General features: G+C 42.3%; 1 protein-coding gene across 3 annotated transcripts in view; it reads right to left on the bottom strand.

Moving 5' to 3' along the window:
• The window catches only part of Ift88 (intraflagellar transport 88), a 91,753-nt gene that overhangs the window by 38,779 nt on the left and 34,371 nt on the right, over positions 1-18,603 (bottom strand). For all 3 annotated transcript variants that reach the window (XM_021181484.2, XM_029469187.1, XM_029469188.1), the window contains exons 15-17: positions 6,170-6,269; positions 3,312-3,398; positions 1,611-1,797 (exon numbers count right to left, since the gene is read on the bottom strand). In XM_021181484.2, coding sequence (XP_021037143.1) covers positions 1,611-1,797; positions 3,312-3,398; positions 6,170-6,269 — 374 coding nt within the window. The remainder of the gene's footprint in view (positions 1-1,610; positions 1,798-3,311; positions 3,399-6,169; positions 6,270-18,603) is intronic.

Genomic DNA, 18,603 nt, shown 5'->3' with positions numbered 1-18,603 from the left:
TCAAGTGTGTGCGGTGGGGGAACCAACAAGTGGACTCAAAAATGCAATAAATACTTCAGATATGAATCCAGCTATAAACATAATAAATAGACATTTAACGTCAGTGGAGATGAAAGGATAAATGTGACACTTGATTGACTGCTAATGTTGAGAACAAATGCAGGTCCTTATTTCATTACAAAAAAAAGTTCAAAAGACATAATAGCAGAAGCGAGGGTAGTTAGGAAGAGGAAAGGGATCAGGGGAGTGGGGACATAAGAGAGTAGGATGAGACTGAGGAGGTAAATATGATAGAAATGCATTATGTTCATGCAAATGTCATAATAAAACCTATTATTATATATGATTAATACTAATAAAATATTTTAAAAATTAAAAATTTACTTTTAAATTACACAGGAAAAATAAAGCTGTAAGAATCTAAAAATATCTAGAATTTATAAAGTAAAAAAAAAATCAGCATGTAAATAGGCAGTTAAGCTCTTCTAGGAAGGCCTTTGCTCTTCTCTTTCATATGCCAGTAAAACCCTTTGCAGACCTCAGATGTCACATGCTCCGTTCCTTCTTGCCATCTCTCGCAAGGTGCCTCAACTGCACCTCATCTCAAGGCTTGGCAGTGGGCCTTTCTCCCTTTCTGCCTTTTTGTGCCTACCAATCAAAGGGCTTATAGGCTATTTAAGTAGGCGCTGGGGATCAGAACTCAGGTTCTCTTGCTTGTGTGGTAACAGCCATCTGCCCAGCACCCTCCCCCCTTAGCTTTTACCTGCAAATTGCTAAACACCAGGAAGTACTTTATAAGACCAGACATCCAAAGAAAAGTAACAATATACAAAAGACAAGAAACAAGCAAACAAACAAAATTCATAATCAAGCAATAACACCTGCACAGAGAAGCATAATTTAAAAGAAACATCAGTGCTAAAGAAAGGAGGCCAGTATTAAAGCTATGGATTTGTTTGGAACAGCTTGGAAGAAACAGCTGAAGGACAGGAGGAGGAAGAGGGGGAAGGGCCTTTGTGACTTGCAATAGTGCCGACAATACAAATGAATCTGAGAGGCTGGAGAAGTGGCTCAGCAGTTAGGAACACTGGCTGCTCTTCCAGAGGACCCAGGTTTGGTTCCTAGTACCCATGGTGGCTCACAAACATCTATAATTCCATTTCCAGGGGATCTGACACCTTACTCTGGCCTCTGTGTGTTCCAACCACACATGTGTTGCACAGACAGGCATGCAGGCAAAACACCCACAAGCATGAAACAGAAAAAAAAACTCTGTGACATATTTGGCATTGTTAAAATGTTTCAAACTGTGGCACTAAACACTTAGTATATTTGACTTTTTTTAAAATTAAAAAGAAAGATGGATTTTTTTTCCTTCTACCTATTTGGGAAAAGTTTAAAAGCATCATCCCATATAATCAGAAACTTGGGGACATAGTGTTCTAACTGTGATAGATATAGACATTGGAAAAGTCTTCTTGGAGAGCAACATAACACTGACCCAAATTTTACATAGCATGGCTTGTGAATTATCAACTCCATTTAGAATATCTGTTACTTTTAAAAGAAGGCCGGCAATTCCTTAATGCACTCTGCCATGTTGAACTTACCAATGTTATAAAGTGCTTCAGTACAGGAAGAGTCGTTTCTCAGGGCCTCTTTATAGAACTCAGCTGCCTTCTCATAATCACCATTTGCAAAGACTGTGTTCCCTTTATTAGTGAGAGCTGACGGGTTATATCTATCCGAGTTCACAGCTAAATCTGCATAGCTGCTGGCTTGGGCAAATTCGTTTTCCTAAATGAAGTATAAAAGATAGACTTCATTTCTTCAGGTCTCTTCAGAATGTTCAGAGATTACTGAAACGACTTTCTGAGATGATAAACAATGATGAGCAAAACAAATATTTTAAATATCTTGGTTTTCCCAGGCTATGTGTAGCTGTCAAGTTCAAACAGCCAAGCTTCTCATGGCTGGCTTTTCTAGTCTCGTGGTTTGATAACAACAGCATTTATATGTAGGTGGTTCCATGTTCAACGTCCTACCCGTGTCCTCATTTGCTGTGCACTGCCTTCCCACCTGAAGCACTGAAATAGCTGGAAGGGCCTCACCTGTCCCCTGCTTTGCTCCTTGCTGCCTCACCCACTAGGAGCCTGCACTTATGCCTATGTACTGCCTTCTCTTTCTCTCTCAGCCAGAAGCTTGATAAGGACCTTATCGTTCATATGAGGCCTGTGGATGCCTTATTTCATTAGGGCAGGGCTAGTCAGCTCAGTCAAACTGAGAACCCCTTTAAAATGCCCAACTCAATGACAAACGCTCCCCAGCATTGGGAAGTTACCACTATTGCCTCCCTCCTGGCTTTCTTCCTCTGTACAGAAATCCTGTGTCCATTAGCAGCAACACTCTCCTCTCTCTCCTCCCCGTTTCTGGAAATCTGTATTCTTTCTACTTCCCTTCCTATCCTGGACACTGGATGTTAAGTGGGATCTTTGTGTAGGGCCACTTCTACTTGGTGTGTTTGTACGGTACCATGTATTAACAATCTGTTGCTTCTAATGACTGACTAAGGTCCAGTGTGGATGGATATACCATATCTGGTTTCCCCCTTGTTGCTGGTGCATCCTCAGGCTGCTCACATTCTCCTTTTGGTTGTTATGAACAATGCTGCTGAGGACATTCATGTCTGAGTCTTTATGTGCACTCCAAACCACAAATCACACAGAAATTGGTTCCACCAAGTAGAATGCAGCTGAGAACAAGACTAAAATGTATAGCGTTGTCTTCTGGACAACAAAAAGAACTCAGAAGAGGGCTGCTGAGAGGGCTGCAGGGGTGGGGAACTCGGTGGAGACTGCAGAGGTGGGAAGGAGCTGCTATCTGAGACTAAGAGGCAAATCAAGTCTGTAGCTGGAAGGCAACTGGCATATGTGGCGCCCACCTACTTTCAGGAATCCCAGTGATTGGCATCTAGTGGGCACTCAATGAATGCATGTTACAGATGGTGCTGTGCAGCTAGCTCTAAGTAGTAAGATAGCACTTCCTTTGTCATGAGCATGATAGGTCAAATGTCTCTAGTTCAGCTTGCAGCTGTCAGTCCGTCATTCTCTGGTGCCTTCCTCACTACCAGTCTCCCCTCCTTTTTAAAGGGACAGTCTTCTTCAGCCCCTTCAGCACTGTCAGTCAGGCCCTTGGTGCACCGCAGTCCACTTACAGTTTGCACCAATCTTCTTTGGAGGCCTTTTCTTAGGCAGATTTAGTAATGCAAAACTATCATATGAACAACCCTTAGCTGTAAAAACCAAACCTACCAGATAATACAGGAATGAGAGGTTGGTCGCAGCTGCACTCTTCACTCTACTGTCCTTCTTCTCAAACATTTTCAATGTGTCTACAGCCTAGAAACAGATTGTCTGAAGTTACTACCACTGCCATATAGTAGAATGCAAAGGTGTGTCTGGGGAAGGGTCTGTGTGGAGTGGAAGACAGAGGGCATAGGAGGGAACAACAGTAAATTCAAGAAGAACTTCATTTAAGATAAGATCTCACTAAACAGAAAAGGTAGACATTCTATAACAAGAAATAAGAACTGAATTTAAGAGCACACAGATGGATTTAACAGAGGATTAGACACAGCTGAAGAAAGGACAGATGACAGGGAAAGGCCAGCTGTGGACCCTGAACCCTGTGAGTCAGGGAAGTTTCCTATTCGTCCTGCACAATGGCTGGGATGAGAACCTCATACCGTTTACCTGGCACAGTCCAATTTCCTCCTGACAGAATATACTGGGGCTTCTGGTTGCAGCTATTACACAGCAATCCATGGACCATTTTCCAATAGAGAACAACCAGAAAATTTATATAAAACACTATAAACAACTTGGAAGGCGCTGGAGAGTTTGAGGACCAAGATCCCAGAAAACATTCTGAATAAGGTACATCTAAAGGATGCATATATTTTAAGAAAGATGTTCTTTAAAATGAACACAAAAGAGAGGCAAACACAGGGATAGGGGCTTCTTTACATGTAACTGGGGTGCTAAGAGAGAAGAAAAATGGGTGGCTCAACAGCTTTCAAAATCAGTAACAGACAATAATACTGGGAATGGTACCAAAATACTATCTAAAGTAGATAAATATAACTTCATCTTCAAGTCCTGAGAAATGAAAGTACACGCTTGGCCATCTGCCAAGTCTGATATAATGCTACTCAAATGGCATGCAGAACAGTAGGCACCTTACATGAACAGCATGGAGATCCAACTTAGAAATGCCTTTGATATGAGAAGGAGAAGGTGGAAGGGAGAGTGGGCTTTATCTTCACCCTTTTAAAAAGCATACATTTATGCTTGGCATCTTGGTATCTCCTATGTACGGCAAGCACTTGTGTCCAAGCAAACATCTGTCCTCATTTTACTGCTGCCATCAGCTACACCTGCTGCAACTAGCCAGAAGAACATGCCGTGCAGTGCTTGATTCCAAGGAAGTACCAGCCAGCATGCTGGTTCAGGTTTAGTTAAGAATAAGAGTTTTTAAAACCAGATTCCAAGGCTAGAGGTGTGGATCAGAGGTACGATGCCTATCTAGAATGCATAGAGGTCTTAGTTTGTGCCTAGTATCACAAATCACAATTTTGGTTCCCATATGAGTATGCTAGTACTCTTTTAAAGGGTTCATGGCCTTACAAAACTGTCTGACATTTCTAGACTAGTCTAACACTGGATAGGAAACATCCAAACATCATATCCTACCTTTTCAGGCTATGGAAGGAAAATAACAGTGAGTTAGAGGCCAGCCTGAGCTTCAGAGCAAAATTCTGTCTCAAAGACAAGATAACCCCATGTGTGTGCGCATAAGAGTGCTTAGTTTTGGATGAACAGTTATAAAACATGAACTATGGCAATGGACTATTAACCCTTCTAAAAGTAAAATAAAATGTAAAAATAAAATGCCAAGAGAAAATAGATAAATACAATTTTTTCTACTGTGTCATCTATAGCAGTATACTCCTTCATACACATAAATTATTTTTCAGGTCCCAAGATCACTCCAGCAAGAAAACAGAGACCAATCAATCTGTCTCACATCACACGATTCTACTGCAACAGAACTTACAATAACTGATTACATATTTATTTGCTTGTTTGTTTGTTTGATAAAGGGTCTCATGGGGCTCAGAGTGACTTCAAACTCACCAGTAGCTGAGGAGACCCTGGATTTCTGATTCTCATTTCCCCAGTGGTGGGATTACAGGCATGAGCCACTGAGGCTGACCATGGCATTTAAAAAAAGGATTTGCTTTTATTAGTTTTCCAAATGTATGTATGTGTATGTCCCTGAGTGGCTATGTGCATGTGAGTGCAGGTCACCAGGGAGTCCAGAGAAGTGTCAGATCCCCTGGAGCAGGATTTATGGGCAGCTGTGAGCTACCAGATCTGAGTACGGGGAACCAAACTCGGAACCTCTGCCAAAGAAATACATGCTCCTAGCCTCTGAGCCACCTCTGCAGCCCTAACAGGTGTTTTAAAGGGTGGTAAAATGACAGCAGATATAAGGAGTTTCTAGAAGGTTTCAGAGGTACTTAGGACACTAGCCATCAGTTTTATAACCTAGGAAACCCAGTGTATTCTGCTTGTTCTTCTTTGGCATCCTCTCTTTTTCTTAAAACTCTGTGGACTTCGCTTTTGTCTCAGCTCTGCTCTACTTGAGCGATCTCTGAAAGGCTGACAGGCCACTCCATCCTCAAGACAACAGGTGGCAGTTGCCAGTGAGGGATCCCGGAGTTCTAAGCCAGTGTCTAGCATGGGGAGCCCATCTGTCATGAGAAACATTTGAAACAGCCTCAAGAAAAGCTGTTCCACACAGGACAAAATGGAAGCACATCAGACTGCTATTTGGGATCCCTACACACTGGCTTCTACAGGCCTTAGTCCTTTGCAGAGCAGCCTGAAATGTTCAGGCTTGGAGCGGAATAAGGTTTTGTAACTTAACACTATGTTATATATGGAAGCTATTTACACTCTAACAAAGAGAACCAACATGTAGAAGAAGCTTGTCAGAGTTATGGGGAGGGTGAAGCTCAGGGGTAGAGCACTCTATAGTATTCTAGAAGGGAGTTTCCCTGGATCCACTGCCTGGACCAACTAACTCAGAATGCGGTGGCACTTACTTGGTTAAAGTCCTTTTGTCTCAAGTAAGTAATTGCTTTGTTAATCTCCAGGTCGTTGGCCAGCTCCACATACTGAGAGGCTTTCACTACTTCCACACACCTGTAAGAAGGGCGAGACACAAAGCGGTACTTGCTTTATTTCAGTTTTTTTATTTTAGTTCTTTCTCTCTCCCCGAGTGTGTGTGTGAGTGTGTGTGTGTGTGTGTGTGTGTGCGCGCGCGCCTGCACCGTTCTTCTGGGTTCACACATATGTGTGTATTCGTGCACATATGGAGACCAGGGGTCAATGTCAGCTGCCATCCTCCTATCATTCTCCACTGAGACCATGGAACTCCTACAAGAGAAAGCATTAATTGGAGGTTTCATTCCAGGTTCATAGGCTTAGTCCATTATCATCACTGGGGGAGCATGGCAGCAGGCATGGCAGGCATAGTGCTAAAGAAGTGGCTGGGAGCTAATCCTGATTCATGGGCAGAGAGAGAAAGCCTAAGCATGGCGTGGGCTTTTAAGACCTCAAAGGCCATTGTCAGTGACACACTTCCTGTAACAAGGCACACATCCTAACCCTTCTAGCTTTTCCAAGAGAGCCACTCCATAGTGACTGAACATTCAAACAGACGAGCCTATGAGGCCATGCTTATTCAAACCACCACACATACCAATCTTAGAAACAAGGATAAAAACAACAGAAGGCATTACACATGCGGTCATGGATATTTCATTAACCCTGCTTCGTGAATAAAACAAAGTATGTGGCACTGAGGGTGTGGTTCATTAGCCCAGACCATAATTAAAAACAAAGAATCCCCTTCTCCAACAGAACCTTTTCCTGAAAAGTCCCATATATAAAAGAGTCTTTCTGTTTGAAATAGGGATAGAGGACTTGAGCCCCGTGCCCCCCCTCCCTCCCGCAATATTCCTCACTGAATGACCATCTGTCCCCATCTGAAGACATGGCTCATGAAATTTCAGCTCCAAAAGAATAATCTGGGAACTCAGGCATACACAGCAAATATTTATGAAATGCCTATTACATGTCAGACATTATGTTTTGGTACAGGGGCTGCAAGAGTAGATACAATACAATGCCTCACCTGTGAGGAAAGAATAGTAAAGCAAGTTCTTTACAAAGAAGTACAAGAAGACAGGTGAGAGATCAGAGATTCCACAGATATTGTAGCTCAGTGTGAAGGCCAAGTCTGAACGACTTGAGAAAAAGAAAGGCCTCCTAGGATGAATCAATAACACTCTAAGGATGTCTAAGGCCAGAGAGCTGGGTCTATTTAAGATGCAACTGCTACAAGGAGCAGAAAGCACTCAAAACATGGAAAGAAAGATGTCCTGGGAAGCAGGCAGAAGCTACATCATTTAGAGCCTCTGTGGCAAGACAAAAAGAATGCACTCGGCACCCTGAAAGTCCCAGACAAGGATTGAAGATGCTACCAAATATGCCAATTTGCACTGACAGTCATGGGGGTCAGAAGATAGGTAGACAGAATGGATGAGTCCTGAACAAAATGAGGTTTATATCTATATAGGTAGAAAGAGGAGACAGGCAGTCATTCCGAGAGAAAGGGAGGCAGAATTAGTGGATGGTCACTGAGATAAAGGGCATGGAGATAAGTTTAGCTCAGACAATCAGGTAACTATTGGTCCCATCATCTCTGATGTGCAATTCATGATGGGGCGTGTAAGTACAGGATAACAGGGCTAAAAGAGAGGTTATGCTTGGGGCTGAAAAGTCAGAATTACATTGAGAGAACAGACTGAGCTGGCCTATAAGACAATACTGAGTCTTAGAAAAAGCATTCGGAACTGACTAGATATAAGAGACAGTAAGAGGCACAAGTGTTGAGGTGAAAACTTTCTACCCAAACTTCCAACACAGAATGGCGAGGCTTCTACATAAAGCAAGTTTCTGTTTCCCTCAGCACAAAACCTAGCTGTTATATAATTTAATCCAGTTCTGCCACTGACTTGATGAGCACAGGACAATACCCTACACTTTAAGTCCCTGTTGTGAGGGTAGGCTGAGGTTCACACTGCAGCCTGATGCTGCCTCAGAGAAGAGGCTCTTGTGAGCTCCTCAGGTTCCATTCCTTGCTATCACGGCCCTCAGAACTGTACAAGTTTATCACAAAGAGCATTCTGAAGGACACAGCTGAAGAATGTGATGACGGTTCAGTGGATAAAGCACATACTGCCGGACCATTTGAGACGGATCTCCACACCCAACCTAAAGGAAGAAGAACAGAATGGACTCCAGAAAGCTGTCCCCTGACCTCTCTATGCACACCATGACATCCACAGAAACATTCACGTATAAATAAAGAGAACGTGATTACAATCTGGAAGGGTCCTTAGCAAAGGAGTGTATTAACTGAAGGAATCTGGGGTCTTCCACCTTAGAGTTTAAGTATTTTGGGGTATGTGTGTATGTGTGTAAAAGACTTCAGATATCTGGAACGTAGAGAATATTCTTCCTTCTAATTAGAATACTCTCTTTACCCACTTTTATCTTTACTAATTCTTTACCTCTCAATCCAGATATCAATATAAGATTTCTATAGCCCCAGTTTATAAATTAGGCATTCCTATTAAATGAGGGAATAGTACCTTATAAAGTGTTACTTTATGTCAGGGTATTGATCACTTAGATTGCTTTGTTATTGTTAATATATTATCAACTTAATTCAACTGAAACTTACTGAATTAAAAAAACTTCAAAAAATTTTGACCTATCATTGGCCTCGATGAACAAGTATTTGCTTTTGTTGTGGCTTTCTAAGCATAACATTAAAATCATAAATGATAAAAAAAGACTGATTAATCTCATTTCTAAAACCCCTCCTGGAAAACAATTTGTAGTAATTTCTTGCTGGATTAAAAATTTTTCAGTATGAAGACACCTGACAAAATAATACAAAATGTAAAAGGTTAGAGGGAATGTAGTCATGGCTTCCTAAAGTCGGATTACCAATGAAGCAGTCTGTGTATCAATTTATATTGTAAAATTAAGTGAGCATACTGTTGAAAGCTTTGTCCTCTGAGACTAGAAACTAAGCAAAAATATCTACATCATCACTTCTGAGCATTGAAATAGATGTGCCAGAGAGCTGGTTTGCATATGCTTGGCCCATGGGAAATGGCACTATTAGGAGGTGTGGCCTTGTTGGAGTAGATGTGGCCTCGTTGGAAGAAGTGTGTCACTGTGGGGGTGGGCTTTGAGGCTCCACCGAGTGTGGAAGAGTCAGTTTCTCCTGGCTGTACTCAGATCAAGATGCCAAACTCTCAGCTTCTTCTCCAGCACCATGTCTGCCTGGACACTGCCATGCTTCCTGCCATTATGATAATGGACTAAACCTCTGAACCTGTAAGCCAGCCCCGATTAAATGTTGTCCTTATAAGAGTTGCTTTGGTCACAGTGTCTGCTCACAGCAATGGAACTCTAATTAAGTCATCTAGTAAGGGAAAGAAGCTCAGATGGGCATGGTGGGAGAGGCAGGAGGATTGCAGTTTGAGGCCACCCTAGGATACACAGAAAACTCTGTCTCAAAAATCAACAGCAGGCAAGGGAGATGGCTCAGTGAGTAAACTATAGAACCCAGGTAGAAGCCAGACTGACAGTGTGGGCTAGGCCCTCCCCCCCTTGATCACTAATTGAGAAAATGAAGGCATTTACAGCTGGATCTCAGAGGCATTTCCTCAAGGGAGGCTCCTTTCTCTGTGGTAACTCCAGCTTGTGTCAAGTTGACATGCAAAACCAGCCAGTACAAAAACCTACAGACTGGGAAAAGATAGTTGTGAGGCACTTATTCATTGAAGTACTAAAACAAAAAAATATGTGAAGGACTCCTGAAACCAAACAAGAACAAAGGAAAACTATAAAATTGGGCCGAGCAGGATTGTGTACTCCTGAAATCCCAGGATTCAGGCAGAGGCAGGAGGACTGAAGTTCTAGAGAAGTCTGGGATAGATAGGGAGTTCAAGACCAACCTGAATCACTAAAAAAAAAAAAAGAAAAAAGAAAAAAAAATCCAAGGGCTGAGCTTGGCAGAATCTTGACTAACCTGCATAAGGTACTAGGCTCCCTCCCTAGCACCAGCCAACAAATAAATATAAAATTGAAATTTCGCAAAGAACTGCTAATATAAAATAATCACTTGGCAAATAAAAATGCCCTTAGAAAAGATGCTTGATTTCACTGGTAAATTACAAACTATAACAACGCCCGTGAGACGCTTTTCTACATCAATTAGAAAAGACAAAACTGAAGACAATGAAGTCTGGCAAGTATGCAGAGCAACAGGAACTCTCCCTCGCCACTGGAAGGAATGCAGAACAGTACTGTTTGGATTCAGACCTCAGGACAAGGAACCAGGGACCAAGCTACATACTTACACACCAGAGCAGACCTGGCCTCCAGGCTCTCCCAGGATCCCTCAGTCCCTACCTAGCATACCTTGCCCTCAACCATGAACTTTCCAACCCAGGGGCTGGGCTACCTTCCCCAGACACTCTGGTCTACCTACTCGTGTGTCTCTCTCTCTCTTTGTCTCTGTCTCTGTCTCTGTCTCTTTCCTCCCTCCCTCCCTCCCTTCTTCTCTCCCTCTTTCTCTGCAGGCACATTCTTTTTTAATTTCTCTTTCACTTCTCTCTCTTTCCATGGTGACTTTCCTGGCATCCTTCCTTGGGGGCCAGTGAACTTATCTGAGAGCAGCTTTAAAAAAACAAAAAACAAAAAAACCAAAAAGCCTGTGTTTAATATAATTGAATGGCTTTTATTTGTGGAGAAATAACTTATCAGGTACAGCCACTCTGGAACACAGTGAGCAGTTTCTTACAAAATGTCCTTACTATATGACCTTGCTGTTGTATTCTTTGGTATTTACTCAAAAGTTTAAAACTTATGTTCAGATAGAAACCTATACATGGATGTTTTTACCAGTGTTATTCACAATTGCCAAAACTTAGAAGCAACCAAGATGTCCTTGAATAGTCAATGAGCAGACACTTGTAAAATGAAACACTACTATGAATTAAAAAGTAGTGAGCTATCAAACCACAGAACACATGGAGGAAACTTACAGGCATTTCACTAATGTCAGATATGATGTGAGAGCTGCACAGTATGTGGGTCCAGCACTATGACAGGCAGGAAAAGATAAAGCTGTGGAAGCAACAGATAGATCTATGGCAGCTAAGGCAGTGAGCTGATGAGGAATGACTAGAGGAGGTTTATGGCAAAGGTAATATTCTGTATGACACTATACTGATAGATACATAAAATACACACGTTTCACAACACAAAGAGAGAATCTTAAACCACAGGCTTGGGTAATAATGGTGTATCTATATGCGCTTATCAGTGGTGATAAATGTACTTACTACATAGTGTAGACTGTTGATGGTGAGGGAGTCTGCCTGGTAGGTGACGAGGGAAATGTGGGAATACTCTGTACATTCTGTTCAATTTTGTCACTCCATAAAATTTAAGTCTATTAATTTCTTTTTTTTTTTTGTTTTTTTCAGGGTTTCTCTTTATAGCTCTGGCTGTCCTGGAGCTCACTTTGTAGACCAGGCTGGCCTTGAACTCAGAAATCCGCCTGCCTCTGCCTCCCAAGTGCTGGGATTAAAGGCGTGCGCCACCACGCCTGGCAAAGTCTATTAATTTCTTAAATTAATAGTATTTTATATATTTAAGTTTAAATTCCAGTGATTGGGGGAGAGGGAAACAGAAACAGAGAGTATAAATTGAAAAACTGATTCTAAAGGTCCAAGACCAGTCAAAGCAACCCTGAAGAACAAAGGAGAGGGTTTACTCTTGTAATTCTGTCTTGTACCACAAATGGGTAGCTTAAAAAACAACAAATTTATTTCTGAGCATTCTACAGGCTGGGAAGTCCAAGATCAAGGGTCTGCTTTTTGAAAAGGGTCATCTGTCTTTCTTCAGTATCCTCATAAATTGGAAGGAGTTAGCTACTCTCTGAGTATCTTTTGCAAGGGAACTAATTTTATTCATAAGGGTTCTACTCTTATGACTTAATCACATCCCATAAATCACATCTCCTAATGGTTAAGATCTTGGTGGTTAAGATCTCAACTCATGAATTTTGTAGAAAAATGAATATTTACACTATAACATTGTCATATAGCAATATTTGTTATGAATTACAAAAAGTTAAAACTATGTGGGTTTGAGCTAGGTGTGGTGGCGCACGTCTTTAATCCCAGCACTTGGGAGGCAGAGGCAGGCGGATTTCTGAGTTCGAGGCCAGCCCGGTCTACAAAGTGAGTTCCAGGACAGCCAGGGCTATACAGAGAAACCCTGTCTCAAAACAAAAACAAAAACAAAAACAAAAACAAAATCCAAACCTATGTGGTTTTAGGGCTGGAATAAATGGATTAAAGACTCCATAAACAAATCCATGCATGCACAGGCACTTGATATATGCCAAAGATGACATTATAGCACCACGAGAAAAACATAATTATTTTACAACTGATACAGAGTTGAGTGACAGCCCAAAAAAGAAAAAGGAAGAAAAAAGAAAAACTAAACTTAACTTTACATGAATGATACTTTCACATAAATCATCCATCTAAATGTGACAGGTAAAACTTCAAAAAAGCTGGGCACAGTGGCACATACCTTTAATCTCAGTACTTGGGAAGTAGGAGCGGGTGGCTCTCTGTGAGCTTCTGGCCAGCCTGGTCTTGTGACAGGGCAAAGGTTCCTCCCTCTTGTCTCAGCTAGAGCCATCTTTGGTTTAACTTCAAACTGACCTCCTTTTCCTGACCCCCAACATTAAAAGTCCTGTGGGAAACTACCAAACCCTGCTCTAGAAACTTGGGGTCAAAATGCCCCAGCTGAATGCATTGTTTTTGTTAAACTGCTTGCTTGCTTTACTTCCTCTTGCAATGGCCAAGCAGGATGCAGGCTTTCTGTGTTCTTTGCCTTTAAACACTCCCTATAAAATGCTTTAGAGGCTTCTCTTGCAATGGCCAAGCAGGATGCAGGCTTTCTGTGTTCTTTGCCTTTAAACACTCCCTGTAAAATGCTTTAGAGGCTTCTCTGTGAGAAGGCAGTCTCTGGCCAGCTTAATATAGACCCTCACTCTGGACTTTGGTCAGTACCATGTAACAGTCTACATAGTGAACTCCAGGACAGTCAAGACTGCATAGTGAGACCCTGTCTCAAAAACAAACTCAAAACCGAGCCCAAAGACTCTTCAAGAAAACAGGAAAATATTTTCATGAAGTTGAGATAAACAAAAGTATCCCCAAGAAGACCAACTAACCAACTAACCCAAAACAAGGCCAAGAGTCTTTTTTGGGGGGTGTTTGTTTGTTTGTTTGGAGACAGGGTTTCTCTGTATAGCCCTGGCTGTCCTGGAACTCACTTTGTAGACCAGGCTGGCCTTGAACTCAGAAATCTGCCTGCCTCTGCCTCCCGAGTGCTGGGATTAAAGGCGTGTGCCACCACGCTGGGTGGCCAAGAGTCTTAAATGGCACTCAGCACACAAAAAAATAACTGTGTGACAAATTAACATATGACACTATTCAACCATTAGTGAAGTGCACATCAAAAACCACAATGCTAACAAGCTGTTCAGTTAAGATGAACATCTACAAAATATGCTAAGAATTTCTATATGCTGCTGAGGGAGAAGGGCCAGGACTTGGTAGCATCAAAACCATCCCACATATAAATAAGGTCTATACCCACAATCATATAATAATATTGATAATAGTGTCAAATTCCAACTGAAAACTGCCACAATGCCCACTAACATGAAAACAGATACACAGTAATACAACATCAGAAGCAATGATACTGAACAAAAACCACAGCTCTCTACAAGGACATGGAAACCATTTGCAAACATAAGGTAAAGAAGGCCATGAACAAAGGAACACAGTCGGTGTGATTCTATCTACAATACAGATTCTCTATCATCTAATACAGAGCTATGCCTGATTTAAAGCCAGAAAAGCTTTATTACAGTGTGTAGAGAATGCAGAGACACCTGCCGTGGTTAAGGAGGAAAAGCAAGGAAGTGAAGAGAAGACCCAGCCACCGTTTGGTTGAAGAGTGTGGTGATGGCACCAGGACCTTCTAAGATGCTACCAGTCTTTACATTTTACTTACCAAGCTAATACAGTCGTCACATGGGTGTTTGTTTCACGATACATCATTCAGTGAATACTGTTTTGTATAACTCTTATTTTTCTAGATGAGTTTTACTTATATTGCTCAGGCTGGTCTTGAACTACTGGGCTCATATGAAACCCCTATCTCAGCCTCCTGAGCTGGTATCACAGCTGTATATGTCAGTGCCCCCAGCTGGTCTGTATAATTTTTGTGTACACTTTACTTCTCACCAAAAAAAAAAATGTTAAAATGATATAATCATATGGGAATAAGTTAAGAAGAATGCCAGAGGAAATAAGTGGAAATTATAAAACCAAAGCAAGACTGCTTATTCCATACCCAGGCCCTTTTGGGAAAGCTGTCCCATGTAAGATTACCTGCATCTTCACTTTTAACAGGGCCATGTGGTTGATGAGCTACTGGCATGATGCAAAGCAATGTCAGTCACATGTAAGGAAACCCCCAGGACTGTAACCTAAACATAGGCATTTTGATTTAATTAGTCTAAACTACAGACTGCCCCTCGAGGATGTGTTAAATCCCCTGACAATTTTAATGTTCATTCAAAGGAGACACCACTGCTAACAGCAGCAGCAGCAACAACAAAAGTGTTGCACATATCAGAATCACTTTGGTGGGAGGAGTTATCAACACCCAAGTGCTCACTTCTCACCTACAAGCCCTTACAGCTTTATGGAAGAGGGGCGACTGGCTCACATCAGCCATGTGCCCATCCCTCCTTGCAATGCTAGGCTAGAGCTTCCTATCAAAGTGAGTACTGTCTGTTCCTTTAGTGAGTCACCAGAGCAATCCAGAAGTGGGTGCATGCCTGTAATCCCAGTACTGGGAGTGCCAAAGCTGAAGCCCATCCAGGGCTCCATACTGCCTTAGAAAGCAACAAAAGGCTAGGCTCAGTGGGCCACAGTGCTTGCTTCCCAAGTCTCATGACTTGAATGTGGATTCCCAGAACCCATGCAAAATGCCAGACCCTGGTATGTGTCTGTAGTCCTAACACTCTTACAAGCAGATGAGTGTCAGAGTCAGAACTCCTCAGAAGCTCATGGCCCACCCAGCCTAGGATAGAGGGTAGCAGCAGCAAACAAGAGAGACTCTGCCTCGGTAACAAGGTACAAAGAATTCCAGAGGCTGGAGAGAGAGCTCAATGGTTGGGGGACCACGTCCTGATCTTCTAGAGGATCAGGGTTCAGTTCCCAGCACCCACATCAGGAGGCTCACAATCGCCTGTAACTCTAGCTCCAAGGGATCTGATGCTCTCCTCTTCTGTCCTCCGTGAGATAACAATAAGCACACCCCACTCCCCACACATATATAAATAATGAGAAAGACAAAATCTCTTTAAAAAAGGAAGCAAAACTGAATTGTTATCAATAAACGGAAGCTTAACCTTTTGGAGGAAGCCACAGTTTAAATCACAAACAGCATCAAGCCTGAGCTAGGTGCTCACTGAAAACTAGCTCAGAAATATGGGGGATGGGAGAGAGGGGTCAATAACTCCATTCATTTTAGAGAAACAAAACAAAACAAAAACAAAACATTCATGGTTTTATAACTCTATAGAATCAGTAAAATGTTGAAAGCTGAGCTAGCAGCACGCTGGGGGCACAAAGGTTCTCGTGCCCACTGAGCACTTCGGGAACCAGGAATTGTAATCACTCAAGTGTATCTCCTTAAGGAGGAGATGCCTGCTTTCTACTCAGAAAACTGAGAGTGGATGTTATGATTGACCTGGTGACCTGTGCTATCTACAGAGCCAGACCTTACCCAAATGCCAATGCCCCAGGATGTTTATCCCGCACTCTCCCTCCCTAGGCTCTCAGGTAATAGAACCCATTCTTAGGGGAGATGTCACATGTACTTTACAGGCTGCGGACCTGTCTGCTCTCTTGGTCAGAGACCACACCAGATCTAGATCCTTAAGCTATAGAACCCATCTTCATAGTCCCATGTATTTTGCAAAAGAGTTTCTATTTAACCATTCTTTGAGCTTTATTGTGTACTTAGAATTGGAATGATTCTTGCCTGGAAACTTTTTTCCAAATTGTACTGTGTTTAAAGACTCTAATAATAAACTGTCTGGCATCTGACTCCTGAAGTTTGACCCAGCCTAACTAAGTTGACCAGAACCACACTTTCCTTCCTACTTCATAGGAATCACTTCCCTGTCAGCAGCAGAGCCTGTAGGGATTTCCCCTCCCTGCATTGCTATAGTGCAGATCTCAAATGGGGGTGGGGGGAATGGAATGTTTCACAGCAAAACTAGTGACTTAAAAACAACCCGTGGCTGCCACTGAAAACCTTTTAAGTGGAAATGAGATGGAAAGAACTGGCTTGAATGAACAGAAAGTAGTCTTTGAATCTCAAAATTACTTCCCTTTAACTGAATAATTTTATATATACAAACACAGAACTCCCCAAGAAGCTAAATTAAACAGAAGGTTTGATTGGCATCTTTCTTACAAATGTCAGTTTAAAATGATATAAACAAAACAGATATCAAATAGCTTAATTTAAATGTTTTATTTAATTTCAAGTCTTAAAAGTTCTCCAAACACTGAACAGCTGTCACGTCTTGAAATGCCTGTGGCTTACTCATTGGCAGCTGGTGACATGCAGGAAAAGAGCAAAGGCGGGAAGGATAACCATGACTCACATGGAATGTTTCTCTGCATGCACACTCTGGAGAATCCCGCCTTTCTCCACTCTCACCTATTCCTCAGCCCGGGTTAAGTCCCGCCTGCCCTCTGCCTTTTGTTCCATTTCTCTATTATATTAAGTGTATAAAGAATGCCGCCAGACATCCCACCTCTCTCATATGCCAAGGAAGAGCCTTTCTCCCTCCAGGTACTTTCAGCATGCAGACAGGGGCAAACAGGAAATGGGTTCCATTGCATGTGTTCAAATCTGGTCACTGCCCTGAGACACAGCAGTAGAACCCTCCTTGAGTACTCTTGTGCAATCCATCTTCTTCTCCTCAAACTAGCAGACAACTTCACCTAAATTCTTCCTTTAATTTATTCATCCCACTCACCCCCTGGAACTAGGCGTTTTCTAGAAGGCTGTGGACTGAGACTTCTGATACATCCCATGGCCCAAATTCACACTCCAACTTGGAGAGCAATTCAGGCTTGGCATGCAGTGCCTCTAGGACACCAAGCTGCTGTGGACATCCAGCATCCCATCCCTCAGAGGGACCTCTGAGCAGCACCCAGATCCTGCCACTCCTAGCAGGTGAAATGCACAGCTATGTCTTCAGAGGATAAGCAACTCCATTCCTGGCCTCTGGACCCCACTGTCCTCCTCATGGTTCTCTTCATAACAGCACATTCACACGGTTACAGATGCTGTGCCAGAGCCGCGTACAGAGCCTCCTGGACCTCTTCAACAGGGACAGGACACAGCAATGGGTCCCCAAGATGGTGGGCAGATGGCAGGTTCAGAGATATAGGCTCAAAACAGTCTTTAATCTCAATCATAAACTATAACATTGTCTCCAAAGAGTGTGATCTACTATGCTCTCTCTAAAGTATGTGTATGTATGTATATAATGTATGTATGTATGTATATTATACCATGGATACAAAATAATCACCTATACACACATATTTGTATATATGTTCATGTCAATTACTGCCAGATCCTGCGAGGCTTGAGCCCTGGGATGTTGACAGAGGTGGCAAGGATAGGAATAAAGGACTGTCGCACACTTATGAGCACAGTAGCGTGTCTCAGTAGGAAGTCTCTGTGGGCGTCCAGTCTCAGGCAGTAAGCATCAGAGAAGAAAACTGCAGTTGCCTGTCTTCACACACACCAATCTGTTCTGTTATGATAAAAATACAGAAGGGACTGAAGAGATGGCTCTGGGTAAGAGTACTGGCTGTTCTTGCAGAGGGCCTGGGTTTGATTTCCAACATCTACATGGTGGCTCACTTCTATAACTCCAGCTTGAGGGGATCTGATGCCCTCTTCTGACTCTCCTACGTACAAGGCACACACACAGCGCACGGACATACATGCTGGCAAAACACCCATACACACAAAATAATAATAAAAATTAAGAAAGAAACATAATAGGACACTATGCTCTTTGAATAAAACAGATTTTATATTTTATCTTTTAAAATGTTAGTCCAAGATAAAACTATATGAGGGTACATCTGGAAATCAAGTGACAGAACCTGTTGACTAAGTGTTCTGCCTAGATTCCTCCTTCATTAGGTTGGTCTACACTACATATGGTCTGACATGCATCTTTTTAGAT

The sequence above is a fragment of the Mus caroli genome, chromosome 14 (assembly GCF_900094665.2).
Source record: "Mus caroli chromosome 14, CAROLI_EIJ_v1.1, whole genome shotgun sequence".
Classification (NCBI taxonomy): Eukaryota; Metazoa; Chordata; class Mammalia; order Rodentia; family Muridae; genus Mus; species Mus caroli.
The sequence above is the reverse complement of the archived record's forward strand: the minus strand, read 5'-3'. Positions and strand labels throughout refer to the sequence as shown.